This window comes from Haliaeetus leucocephalus, unplaced genomic scaffold (genome assembly GCF_000737465.1).
Source record: "Haliaeetus leucocephalus isolate CR32 unplaced genomic scaffold, Haliaeetus_leucocephalus-4.0 Scaffold1, whole genome shotgun sequence".
NCBI lineage: Eukaryota > Metazoa > Chordata > Aves > Accipitriformes > Accipitridae > Haliaeetus > Haliaeetus leucocephalus.
The window spans coordinates 16045617-16059655 of record NW_010972437.1 but is presented as its reverse complement, the minus strand read 5'-3'; the positions used below and the strand labels follow the sequence as shown (position 1 = coordinate 16059655).

Here is a 14039-nt window from a genome sequence, read left to right as displayed (position 1 = left end):
ATACACCCCAAGTTTGTTGCTGTTCCAGCCTTATTATATGTTTTCCATCTGTGTGGATAATGCCACTGGAAGTATTTGTAAATCTTACTGTCTGGCTTTGGACATAGTTCCAGGTAGATGAATTTAAATGCAAACAATACAGAGGAAGACTTGGTCATTAATTCTGTTTAATGTGAGTGATGGCACTAAGTGGTTCTGTATTCATTTCACCGGGCTCTGCATGGACTGAAAGGTTGGGTTGACTCTGATGCAGTAAATCTGTATCTTCTTATTTTCAGTTTGATTGAAAGTGCATGCACAGTTGAGCCTTAAATTTTTTAAAAATATCTTGAGCAAACTGCATGAAACTGTGAGACATTTTGTTCCTGGTTTATCAAAAGAGTTACCTATCAAAGGGAGCCATGGGTAAGATTTGACTGACGCTTGGTGTTCTTTAGGTAAATCTCTATTCCTATTTCATTTGTGTGGAAGAGCAAGTCCTTTTCTAGTTTTTTTTTGTTTGTTTATTTGGGGTTTTTTTTTTGCACTCAGCAGTTTCCAGTCGGACTCCAAGGTTTGCCATTCTCCAGTTCCCATAACATTGAGCAAAAACTTTCCTGCAGATTAATTAGTAGGAGCAAGAAAGTGCACTGCTGTTACTGCCTGTTCCATTCCAGAATCTGATTTAGGCTGTCCCATCCATGGAATTAGTTAGTGAGCAGAATGGAATAGCTTAGTTATGTTGATGTAGTGATAAAATTAATTATTTTTTCCCCATTAATTGATTTCAAGCCAGAAGAAATACATACCTTTTAAAATCAATAGTAAGTCTTATAATAATTTTTTTATGTGGCCCAGCTGTACAACTGTGTAGAGAATGCATGACTTATAGTTTCTATTCCAAGAAAAATGTTTCCAGTAAGTTTGTGGAGAAACACACTGAGGCGTAACAGTTGGGCTTATTTTATACACACAATAGTGCAAATTGCAGCTATTAGGAAAGCAATTCTTGTTCAAATCTATCCTAATAGCCTCTTGTGGTCATGGCTGGAAAGTAGTGCCTGATTAGTAGCAAGTGTTATGCAAGCTGTTGGGACTTCTTTATCTGCTAATATCAAATGAAAATTTTGGGAGAATATCACTACATTTCTGGAACAAAAAAGAATATGTAGTAAGGGAGAAATAGACACTTTGGAACCAACAGGAAAGTGTTTAGGCTTGACAAACCTCTGTCTGTAGTTTAGGAAGTAAATTGTTAATAGTGACTAGAAAATGGATGTACTAGGGAAAAATTACGAATATGAAGTGAAAATGCATCTCCCCTGGGTCAAAACTTTCTTCCAAAGAAACTAGGTCACAAAAAACTTAGGTTTGTCACTTCTGCTTTGTTTCTGACATGCTTGCTTACTTTGGTTCATTTTCTAATCAGCATAGGCAGGCAAAAGCTTGTGGAAATTTATACAGATTGTAAGATTACATTAATAACATTGACTCTTGAGCAGGCTGTGAGTAAGCACATACTCCAGCTTGCTGCTGTAGACATAACAGACTGTAAAATAGATTATGTTCAACTCAGCACTTTGTATTGTGCACCAAAATGTTGTAACTGAGTATACAGTGAAGTGTGCACACTCTTTTATTGACTCTTGAAAAATTGATGGAGATGACTTTAGAAGATGTAACACATGGATGTGTGTGTATGTGTACACGCACACATCTGAGTAATATTTTTCCTATAGTAACATACCTCGTTGAAACTCTTGTTGGCATGTTTTGTTCCAGCAAGTATGCTATGAGAAGAACTAAAATGGTGTGATCGATATACCTGTGGTAGTATTTACCAGTCAAAGAAAATCATGAGTGAAGCTCCTCTTCTGTGTGATCAGACACAACTAAAATAGCTCTAAATGTATTACTGGCACATGGGATACATGTGACATGTGAGCTCAATATACAAATGGGGTTGGTGTTGTTTTCTGGGAAATTAGGAAAGGCTTTTATTTATCAACCATATCATTTTAAGGGGTTAAACTGCAAAAGTAAATATATTTTAATTTGTCTTTTTCTCTGAGAAACTAAAAAGAGTAGAAAAAACTTGGGATCCATACTTGAATCTGGATACCATTTCTAGAATCTTGTACATGAATTCAGAGGGTTGTTAAAAAGGTATTATGACTTTTAAAACCACTTGAACACTTAGAATTGAATGACTACGTGTAAGATTAGAGATTTGTTTGTTTTCTGCTGCTGTTTCTCATTTGATATGTTAAATAAGGATTATCTGACATAACAGAGGAATATTTCTGAAAAGATAAAAGGTGATAAACATGACTTTCCCTTGATGAGTAAACTCACATAATGCTTATTGAAATCGAAACAGAAGTTTATTCCAAATGTAGAATTCTCTCAGCTGAGTATGATTTACGTTTATGTACTAGCCTGTTGGCTCATTAAGTAACAATGTATAATAATGTGTTTAAACACATAAGTTTTAGTAACAGTAGGAAATTGGATGCAACCCATAGAATTATACTATTCAAATTGATTGAAACTCAGATGAAGATGATCACGATGGCAAGTATGATTATTTGAGCAGTAGCAATAGTTTCCTATGGATTTTTATGTTGTGCGTAAGCTTTGATATCTGATTGACACCATAAACTCTAATTAAAGCTGTTTTTATGATTTAGACTTTTCTTGTCCATGTGTCCCTAGTAAGTTATGAGCTCTGGTTATGAGCCTGCCTCTGTGCAGTCACCTGTCTTAATGAAACTCTTAAGAACATGTTTGTCTTTTATCTCTCATTTAAAATCTATTTAGAATTGGTCAGTATATTCAAAATAGGTAATATCAAGGACAGACTGCAGCAGTATAATCAGATAAGCAATGTTGAAGCCTATTTACATGAACAGAAGCTAATGACAGTATGGGGTTTCTGATCATATTCTGTAAGAATCTGTGCTTGGGTCATTGTTTTTAGGCTATACGTAGCATGATTTTTAAACTTTTTTTGAATCAGCATAAAACAAGATGATGCTACATCAGAAAAAATTGGGAATGCCCAAGCGCGAAGGTCATAATCTTATAAAGCTCCTCATGAGATTAGAAACATACACAAAACCAGAGGTATGAGAAGATAAAAATGTAGATATTTGACAGTGTCTTAGGAGGCAATAGTTTACGCAGGACAATTAATGCACCGTGTTTGTGATGTTATGGCCACAAATAAGTCTAGCATATTTTTAGCTTGGAAACATGAGCACCATGAGCAAGCTAGGAGCAGCATCTTCTTACAGAGTTCAAGTGCAACTGCAAAATGGAAAAAATGAAGAACTTTTTTTTCCTTCTCACATGCTTCTTGGTAACTTTCCTGAGTTGTTGTAGCTTATCCCTTTCAAACCATGGCTTTGAATTTGATGGGGTCTGTTAATTTGTGTTTGAAGTCCATTTGGACATTGCTTTGAAAATCTATTTGGAAAACCTCATTTGCATATGCAAATTCAATTTCACGGTTCAACTCTGTGGAAGCAAATTTTTATGTGTGCTGTGTCCCTCTTGCTGCTTCTCTGGAAGAATGAAAAGGTAAAGGAGATAGCCTGGCTAGGCTGGGAAGAGAAGAGAGGTTGCAATGAAGGGAGTGGAGATCAGAAGTCTGATGGAGGAGAAGGAGGTCTCATGTGCAAAGCTGAGATACAGGAACTGGCCAGCACAGAGGAAATGGAGGGAAAAATGTTTCAATACAAAGAGGAGGAGAGGGCTAGACACAGGAGACTGGAGATTTTGGAGGAGATGAGGAGTTAGGGGCAAATTGTCTATGCAAATAATGGGAGAGTGATCAGGAGGCAGCTGGTACAGTTAGAAGAAATGGAATGTATTGGGAAGGGAGCAGATATGCTGGTGATGAGTGGGTCACTGAAGTGGTGACTGCTTGCAGGATTGCATTAGAAGGGGAGGTATCTGGTACACAGGGACCGAAGGGAGGAAAGTATCTAAAATATGGGTGCACAGGCTATTTTACAAGTAGGAGCAGAGCTAGGGAGGTGAGCCAGGACAGCTGTGTTTGCTGTGTTACTGGGCTGCGAGGCTTGGTAAAACTGGAAATTGCTGAGCTTTAGAGGTGTTAAGGCTCTGTGCTTCCCTGCTGTCTGGAAATAAGTGTGAAGGTGCTGTCAAGGTGTGAGGCTCTGCTTGACTTCTCTGCTATCTCTGGTCCATATAAAATAGCTGAGTGCTGTTGAGTCAAGTGATAGAGGCTTGTGCAGTGGCCGCAGCTGTTCAAACCTTGCCAAGCTGGCAGGCTGCATGGCTTCATGCAGCAACATCTGCGTATGCTTGAAAGACTTAATAACTTTAATTTAAACCACTTTTGCATGTGGCAACAGACTTTTCTGTTTTTTTTGTTTGTTTGTTTGTTTGTTTAGTATTCTTTTAACATTTTTAGTGTAATTTTTATCAGTAAACAATTAAGTCACGCGAGAAAGTTCATCCAGCTTGCTAGTAAGAAAAGACTTGATCCTCTCATGCCAGTTTCATGTACCCTTTTACTTTATTGAAATCTGTCCAGTTTTACACTGAACCTGAGAACAGGCAAATGACACTCAAAATAGTGAGATACGATGTGGTTACTAGATTCTGAAGTGCTATTTCATGTCATTCACGTGGCTGTTTTGTCTGAATAAGGCCCATATTCTGGGGCTTGAAAGACTGTTCACAAGTGTTTGCACATTGCTTGTGTGTGCATGTATGTGCCTGTGAGGTTTTTCATTTTGATTGACTGAACTTTTAAATGAAAAATAGCCTGAATTTTGCATAGTGTTTTACTGCCTTTATGAGTAGCTTAGTGCAGTAACTAACTAACTTAAACCAAGAAAGATTGTAACAGTGTCTTTTGTGAAAACATTATGGTGGTGATAATGGTTGCAGATTCTGTGAAGTGTGAATATGTCAATATAGTTACTTTAAATGAAAAATGTCTCTTCTCTGTTGTGTTTAGTCCAAAGTGAAGACTAAATGGAGAAAGTTGTCTCTAGTGTTCTTATTACATATAGCTTTTCTTTTTCTCTACCACAAATTCTTCTCTTCTATCCTTTTCATACTAGTTCTATCATAGAAATATCACTGTATGCCAAAGAACTACTCAAAGTTTTTTGTAAAGTACAATAATGATTACTTAATACACTTCTCTTCATCTCCGTGGTTGGAATTTATCTTAAAAGATGGCATAATACAGCATTATGTGGGAAGAAGCAGGCAAGGGAAGTTTCTCGTATTTCCTACAAAGAAAGAATAAAGTTTAACAATGATCTTTCAATATCCATGGAATTAATTTATTTTTCATTTCTTATGCACAATGGAGTTATAAAATTGGTTGTTTGTACAGGTGGTTGAAGTTTGAGGAAGATGTAGAGGATGGTGGAGAGAGGTGGAGCAAACCATATGTTGCCACACTGTCACTTCACAGCTTGTTTGAGCTGAGAAGCTGTATCCTGAATGGCACAGTTCTTTTGGACATGAGAGCTAACTCCATAGAAGAAATTGCAGGTATGTATTGATGTTGCATTTATTAGTTATGAAAATTAATCATAAAAATCAAGTGCTTACAAGACTGCTTACAAGAAAGCTATTGCATAATAATCAGTTCAGTTTAGAAACTCTTAGGAAATATTTTACTCCGTTTATATTAGAAAATAATCTAATGTCTGACACAACTGGTAAATATTTTTTATTTTTTATATAGACTTTGCTATTTTCAGAATCAATTTTTATGTAAAGGAGAAAATTAAAATGGAGCAGAGAGGACAGTTTGGATACATTTCATTAGAACTGGCATGTTCTCTGCTTCTACTGTGCCACCTCACATTGTGAATGATGCGTGTGCTAACTTCCACAAACTGAATCTACTGCTATGCTAATCGCAGACAATCTAGCTTAAAAAAAATTAAATTATAGGGGAGTATTCATCATAATTACGTAACATGAAGACAGACCAGTTTAAAAAACATGTCTCTGAGTTGAGAATGAAATCAAGAACAGTAGTTTTAAGTGTAAATTTTTAAAAATTTTAAGGTATGTAAACGTCTTTAATTAAAGTTGAGTGCATTTTTTCCAGTAAAGGTGTATTTGGCAGTTGCAGTTCTAGAGCTTTTGAGAACAACAGATGCAGAAAGCAAGAGAGAATTAGTGGATGAGTCTTGTCTTCCAAAAGTATAAGTGAGATTGCGACTGAATGCCATTTTCTGCATTCCTGGTGTTTCCCATAAAGGCTATAACTAACTACTGCAGTGCAATTTTTGTTTTGGTAGTGCATTTGTTACTGTAATAAAACAGGTTGTTAGGGGCTGTGTAGTACAGACCTGTAATGCACGGCCTCAAGGAGTCCTAAAACTAAAAAGGTTGCATGGCTGTGCTAGAATCGTGCAGTACAGTCTGATATGTTTATTTCCCTTCCCAAATACAGCAGCTAATTTCAATTAGATAATTTATAAATAAATTTGTTAGTAGACAACTGAAGATAAGGTAAGTTTCTCTAGTCTATCAAGGCAGGGATAATGTATGTATTATAAATATATTTACATTAGAGTTCAAAACTCATCATTAAAATAACACCCTCTCCAAGGGCTCATGTGCTTTAGCAAGTTTCTAGTGTTGTGTCCTTGCTGCTGCTGTTTAAAAATATCTGTCCCTTCTAGCAGAAAAGGCACAGAGCAAAGAGCTGTACTATTTTGTAATGTGAGGTCTCTAATTTTCTGTTTATCTACCCTTAGTAAGAGCTAGTCTCATGCTCATGATGGTTATTGGAGTGGAATCCTTGCATATCTCACATCTACTTAAAAGTTTGATATTGCTTCTACCTTATTGTATTTCACAATGTTTCTGAAAATGGTGCTGTATCTGTAAATCATAGATTTGATATTTTATACAAATTATACAAATATTGCTATTTTATACAAATATGATATTAGATTTATGGTATTCTCCATATTGCAAACTTTGCTTGAAGATCAAACATGATTAACAGATGTAAATTTAGGAAAAGAGCACATGCACAGAGAAATGGTGCATGAGTGGTTGTTGGGGCTGCCTTGTTGGCTTGTCACAGGCTCAAGGTAGCGTGTTAACAGAAAATGTAACATACAGAAATGAAAATAGAAAACTTTTGTCTATGTAAAGGTACAAAAGGCAGAGCAAGAAAATTTTCTAACACTCAGGATTATCAAGAAAACTGCTTTATGGGTCATATATAGGTCGGCGTAAGGGCCACATAAAATTTATTTTAGTTATTTACAGTATCAGGTAAGTGAGATATTGTCCAGTGGGCTGTATTTAACAGTGGAATTAAAATCGGCTCAGATAGCGGTAGCTGCTTTTTGCATTTACCTTTCCCAAATTGTTTATGTCAGACTGACGCAAGATATTATTAATCCAAATCTGCAGAAACTTGTGTGGGTTTCTGCTGTGCTGAGATCTGATTCTCCCGTGAATCATGGTCTGAATCAGAGCTTCAAAATTTGCCTTGATAGTGATAAAAGAGAAACATGAAGAATTAGCAGCTGATTTGAAAGAAGAAAGGTGTTTATCAGTATGCTGCTTTATTTAAAAAATAATCACAAAGTACTTAGATCAGCAACTTGATGTTCTTTTTTTGCTTTTTTGCTTAAATAGTACACTAGGATTTTCAAGCTTGAGCTTTACATTTTTAATCCAGAAATCACTCAACTTCTTCTGTAGTCAGCTAAGAGATCCCTTCCAGAATTGTTTTTGTTTAAGTAGGTAAAAAAGTAAGGATTAATGCAATAAAAATAACTTCAGCAAACTTTCTTTTTTTTCTGTTTTTGGAAGATACTGTATAGTGAGACTACAATGAATTCATGTTTATAATGTCTTAATCCCTAGTTAGATGTAGTCATCTTGTTTCTTTGTTTAGTTAGTGTGTCCAAGGATTTGAGCATTCACAATACTAATTTTGTTTTGAAACTCATTACAAATATAAGTTGTCCTTCAGTAGAGGATTTGATGAGTTACTGTAATGCTATTTTGAATCAGTCTTACTTCTGGGATATCTTGATTTTTTGATTAGGACAACTTGTTTCTTCTGAGAAGGGGCTTTAGGATGACTTTCATGAATTGGCATGTACCATTTTAACTTCAAAAGTATCTGTTGTTGTTGCAGATTTGGGTGTATTTCATTTGTTGTTTTATTTGTCTGAACTGACAGGCATCCCTTTCTGATAAAGTGATCTGACACATAATAAGGTTTGCATGGGTCTTGCTTTGCGAGGGGATTTTTTTCCTCCACCTGCAGATTCAATAAGCAATGAGTTTTTTGTTTGTTTGTTTGTTTTGGGGGGGGTGGGAAGAGGGTGTTTGGGTTTTTTGAGCAACTTTGCAGCAGGTTTTTCTGGCAGGTGAATCATTCTGTAAATTACCCACGTTCTGTGTCAGGTTTCTTTGAAGAGATTCTTCTGCCCCCCCAATAAAGTTCCTATTCCATTTGCTTTTCTCTATTACTATTATTTGTGTTGTAGTAGTGTTTTCCTCTTCCTCAATCAAGTTCCTTTGTAATTTGTTACTCTGATGCTACATATGTAGTTCCTGCTCTCCAGTGCTTACAAAATGTTACAAAGAATGTGCCACACATTGGGCAGCACTGGGAGGAGGAGAGACTAATAGTAGTGGTGACAAGCACGCCACCAAGATAGGTGTGCTAAGTATGTTAGAAATTTGATAATTCCAAATAATATGACAGGCTGCTCTTTTTCCATATAAATGGCTGCTGGACCTGAAGATTAGGCAGAACTTGTGTCTCTCAGGAAATCCTTTCTTGTCTGTTCTACCCAGTTGCTCTTCACTGTCAGTAGTTACAATACTACTGTTGTGTGCTATACAATGCAAACATTGTTTTCACCCTGGAATTGGTATGTATTCCAGTTGTATCTCATAGTCCTGACACTTTAGAATTTAAAGAAATGGTTGCTCTCACCTGTTGGCTTCAGTTTTTTTCAATATTTAACTGTCGTCTTATTTTGCTTGCTAGCCATTCTCATGCTAGGCTGGTCCAGTGATCCTGATGGTCACTTTTGGTTGTTCTTTTCAATGCTACTGTGTATATCCCATGTTGGAGAATTTGCAAAAATAGATTATACCCTGTGGTCTTAAATTAACTTTGGTTCTTGTACTTCTGTTTCATAGTTTATTACTATGAGTTTTGGTTTTTAATGCAATCTGTTGATAATTTTACTGCATTACTATAGTGCATCATATCTTTTGAGGACAAGTAAACTAACTGAGCACACCTACTTTCTTTTTACTTGCCCTAACACTTTGTTAGAGAGAAATGTGTTGTGTGTATTTGTTGGTAATGTGTTGCTATCTGGGCTATAATCCAATATCAAATTGTATTTCTGTAAATGCAGTGATTTCATATCCTTGAAAGAGGTATACTTAATCTTCTAAATTGAGACAAAGACTTCCTATTTGTTTTAGTCAAGGCTTTTAATCTATAAACACTTATTCACTAGGGCATTAAACTCTCAGCACTTGGCCCTTGAAAATTTCTGTTATTAAAGTCTATGTTTTAGACCTGAATGGGCTTGTGGTAAAATCTACAGATGAAAAACATCTTTTATACTGCTTGCATGGCTTTCAGAACATTTTGTATTCCATCCCTGGAAACTCTGATGGTTCTGTGTAAAATATTTTGGCACCAGTGGTGTGGTGAGAATTTTTAAATCATCCTGTCTTCCAGCATGTCCATTCTTTATTAGATTCTTTTTCATTCCAACTGTCTTATTAAAAAATGACTTGATCTAAAAGACTGTAAATTTCTTTGGACAGCCACCCAGTTTTCTTTGTTGGTAAAAAGCTTATTGGTACCTGTGATGCTGAATTCACAGACAATATCTTATCATAATAGAGACTTCTGAATTAATTTCCAATGTTGTCATCATGCAGCAAAACAGCATGTTTATTCCTGAAGTTTCTCAAGTTGTTCTTAAATTTTTGTAAGATGGATTTTACTTTTCTCTTGAAAAGAGCTCAATTCCTCTGCTGTACTTTATCCTGTTTAAAAATGTATTTTTTTTTATTAAACATTTTTTAGGGCTTTTTATTGCTATTTTTAGTATGTGACATTCTTTTTTCATATGTCTTTGCAGAGGCTCCTGTATCGGTAAGCTAGCACACCATGCACAAGGAATTCCTTTGAACATTTGATGTAGTAATATTTTTATCGATCACTTCTGTATGGAACATATGCTAAAAGGAAGTCTGAAAAATCTATGTAATCAAAACAATTTATTTTGGAACTTGTCTCTTGAGGAGGTATTTGCCAGAATCTGGCTGCACCATTAGAGAGCAGCTTCACTGTGTTGTTCAAGTTGGCAGATGAAAATGTTCTCTTTTGATATTTTCATTTAGTTCCTTTGAAGCCATGTAGTTTCTCAGATTACCATCTGGTTTTTTGATTGTAACCACTGAATGAACCCAAAAGGTTCTTCTACTTAACATATGATGCCATTTTCTGTTGTTTGGTTCAAAAACTGTTCGGTCCAGCCTTTAATGGCAATACTTTCTTTACAACATGAATCACAGATCTCGCATTTTCTTGTAGTTGTGCAGAGTGTACTGTGAACAAATGTCAAACCTTGTCAGATACAGACTGTGGCCTCAGTGTTGCACAGTGGTGCTTTGGCAACTTGCACATTTGAAATATTAGATAGTCCCATTTATTTTAAATAGCTTAAATGTAGTAATAGTTTATTTTTTAAATTAAATTTTAAATATTCCCATGCTTTCCAATCCAGAGAGCTGACTGTTTTTTCCCAAGCAGTCAGTTTTTCATATGTTCCTCACGATTGAATTTTCAATCTGTGTAACAGCTTAATCTTGTGATTGAGGTCACTGGAGTCTGTGCTCAACAACTCAGGGCATTACATCCCAAGTGTGCAATTTTATTGATTTCGGTAATATCATGTTAAGCTTTCAATCTGAACAAGCCTTTGTTTGCTTTAAGCTATATTACTCCATAATAATGATATATTTAAACTGGCTCCAGTTTAGATTTTATTTCACTGGAGCCTTTTGTTTCAGCTGCAACACCCATGTTGTGTTATGTTTATGACAGTGCTTTTATGGTAAATTTAACTTTTATTACAAACACCGTAACAAAGCGTGGGGTTGCCTGTGAGCAGTCTGTTTCTCTGTTTGACCCAACACCTGTCTTTCGTTCAGCTTTCACCTTCTTACTTACCCAGGTTTTTGCATTTGTTTTCTTTATTTACAGCTTACCATGCGGTTATTACCTCTACAGAGAAATCTCTATGAGGTTTTGTTCCTTTGTCTGTGGGTAAATTGTAAATCTCATACCAACTTCTAAGTAGCATGGTGGGTTTTTTTGGTATCTTCCCATGTTAACCACAAATCTGGGAGTTTTTTAGATTGCACAAGTCAACCTCAGCTTTCATTTTGTGTCTAGAGACAGAACCAATGTAACTCATGGCTCTTGTTCTGTTTAGAGGTGCAAAATATATTGTTTTATGAGGTCTCTGTTCTTCTTTTGGTAGCATTCACTGTGGCAACTGTGGTTGCTCTCTGAGCTGTAAATTGGGAATTTTAGCCTCGTCTCTAGTATTGACAGTTTTGTGAAATACTTGCTCTTTAAAAAGCAGACCTTTTTCACTCTCTGTCTTTCCTTTTCAAGTCATTCAGCTGAGGAGTTGAACAAAGTAATTTCAGGTGGAGCTGGAAATAGAATCTGTCTCAGTGCACTGGAACGCTCTGCCTCCTTGGATGAGCGGGCTAAATCTGCTGGCTTAGATAGCTTGTTTATAATCACCCTTGTAAACACTGTAAACGGGTCTTGGTTCACAAACGCAGCCCAAGAATCCTAATTGTTAGTTTTCTATTGCTTCTAGTGCCTAACTCACTAGGGAAGTGTATATTCAGGTTCCTATTAGAGACAGGTTAAGATGAAGGACAGCATTTCAACTGAATGTCTTCCATAAAGCACTGCTTTAGGGTTGCTTGTGTTTTCTTCTTCTGTGTCTTTAAGGGAAAGAAAACAACCACAAACCAAACAAACCTTGGCTTTTAAATTAGGTTTTGTAGTCAGCTGTCACTGCAATTATGATACACACGAAAGCCCGTGTGTTATATTTTTTGTCATTAATCTCTCATTTTGTCCTGCAACTGCACAGTTACAAAATTTGGAAGATTGAGAGGTGTAAATACTGGCAACTTTGCTGGTATATGCTGGGCTCAGTTTCTTCTGCTGTAAACTGTCAATGTCAACCTATATCAGGAGAATATGAGCCCAGCAATTCAAAACTTATATTTCATCTGGTGCACAGCTAAAAAAAAAAGCAAAACAAAACAAGCGCTCTAGATCTTGTTTCTTTACTCACCACTGCAAAAGTCAGGCCCAGTTTGGCCTGTTTATCTGTTAAAAATATATTTTTGGACTTCACAGGTATTTTGATGCAAATGCAGTATACCTTCTGTAAATTTATTCAGTGTTTCACCTGGGAGTTTCATGTAGTATTGCATGTGAGGTGATGGGCACACTGTGAAGCTGGAGCAATGGGGAATGAGCTGTGGCCACACTTGAGTGTCTCCTTATTGCTCATTTGCTTGGACCTGGGATGACTCCAAGTGGATCTGGCTGCATGTCCCTGTACAAAGCTGCAGTATGTAATAGATGTCTCCAGAGTGAGTGGAAGCAGCCAACCTGCTTTTGCATCCTTGCTGACCCTAGAGGTGGAACAGATGCAGTTTGCTGTGTTGGGCAACGCATGAGCCACACTGCATTTGAACTGATTTGAAGTGTCTGCACCCCTGATGTTCTAATTCACAGCCTGGGTAAATTGTTCACAGGTGATCAGGAGTTACATGTGAGTTACTACAATAGCTTGTTTAAGTACTCGCATTGCTCACATTTACTCACATAATCAATTTTATGTAAATGATGTATTGTAACTTGAGTCTGAATGGAGAAAACATTCTTGAAATTATATGAAACCCCAAGTTTCTTTGAATCTTTTTAAGTGACCAGGGCAGGAAGAATGTCTGTCTTGAAAAAATGATTTCATGGTTCCAGTATGACTCAAGATTCCTTACAGAAGAAACACCCTACTTCAGTGTTCCTGATGTCAGCAGAAGTGGTATGGTGTGAGCAATTAATGGAATGGGTAACACTATGCTGGTGGGTATTCCACACATTGCATCTTGCTGAAAGCTCCATATGGTTGTGAAGCATCCTTGTAAAAATCTAATGGTAAGCTGTGTCTGGCTAGAAGGGGGCTCTGCAGAATTTAAAAGGTCATTCAAGAGGAAAAGTCTTTAAAACAAACAAACAAAACTATCCCCAAACCTTTGCTGCTGAGCATAGAAACCCTGGAGAGTCTCTGTTGTTACACAGGATTGTAGCTGAGATACAGTGCTGTGAAGCTTCAGGTCCGTATTCTTTACTCTGTTTTGTCATATGGAGTTTGGAGAAATGGCCATATGCTGTAGATACAAGAGTGAAAAACAGGGCTTTGAAAATGTTGTGGTTTAACCCCAGCTGGCAACCAAGCACCATGCAGCTGCTCACTTGCCTCCGTCACAGTGGGATGGGGAAGAGAATCAGAAGGGTAAAAGTGAGAAAACTCATGGGTTGAGATAAAGACAGTTTAATAGGTAAAGCAAAAGCTACGCACACAAGGAGAGCAAAACAAGGAGTTCATTCACTACTTCCCGCTGGCAGGCCATCTCCAGGAAATCAGGGCTCCATCAGACATAACAGTTACTTGGGAAGACAAACACCACCAATCCCAACGTCCCCCCTATCCTCCTTCTTCCCCCAGCTTTACATGCTGAGCATGACATCAGATGGTCTGGAATATCCCTTTGGTCAGTTGGGGTCAGCTGTCCCAGCTGGGTCCCCTCCCAACTTCTTGTGCCCCCCCAGCCTGCTCGCTGGTGGGGTGGGGTGAGAAGCAGAAAGGGCTTTGACTCTGTGTAAGCACTGCTCAGCAGTAACTAAAGCATCTCTGCATTATCAACACTGTTTCCAGCACAAATCC

At 37.1% G+C, this 14039-nt stretch overlaps 1 protein-coding gene across 2 annotated transcripts in view; it reads left to right on the top strand.

The window, feature by feature from the left end:
• SLC4A10 (solute carrier family 4, sodium bicarbonate transporter, member 10) overlaps window positions 1–14039 on the top strand; it is a 123162-nt gene that overhangs the window by 49682 nt on the left and 59441 nt on the right. For both annotated transcript variants that reach the window (XM_010567631.1, XM_010567638.1), the window contains one exon: window positions 5360–5520. In XM_010567631.1, coding sequence (XP_010565933.1) covers window positions 5360–5520 — 161 coding nt within the window. The remainder of the gene's footprint in view (window positions 1–5359; window positions 5521–14039) is intronic.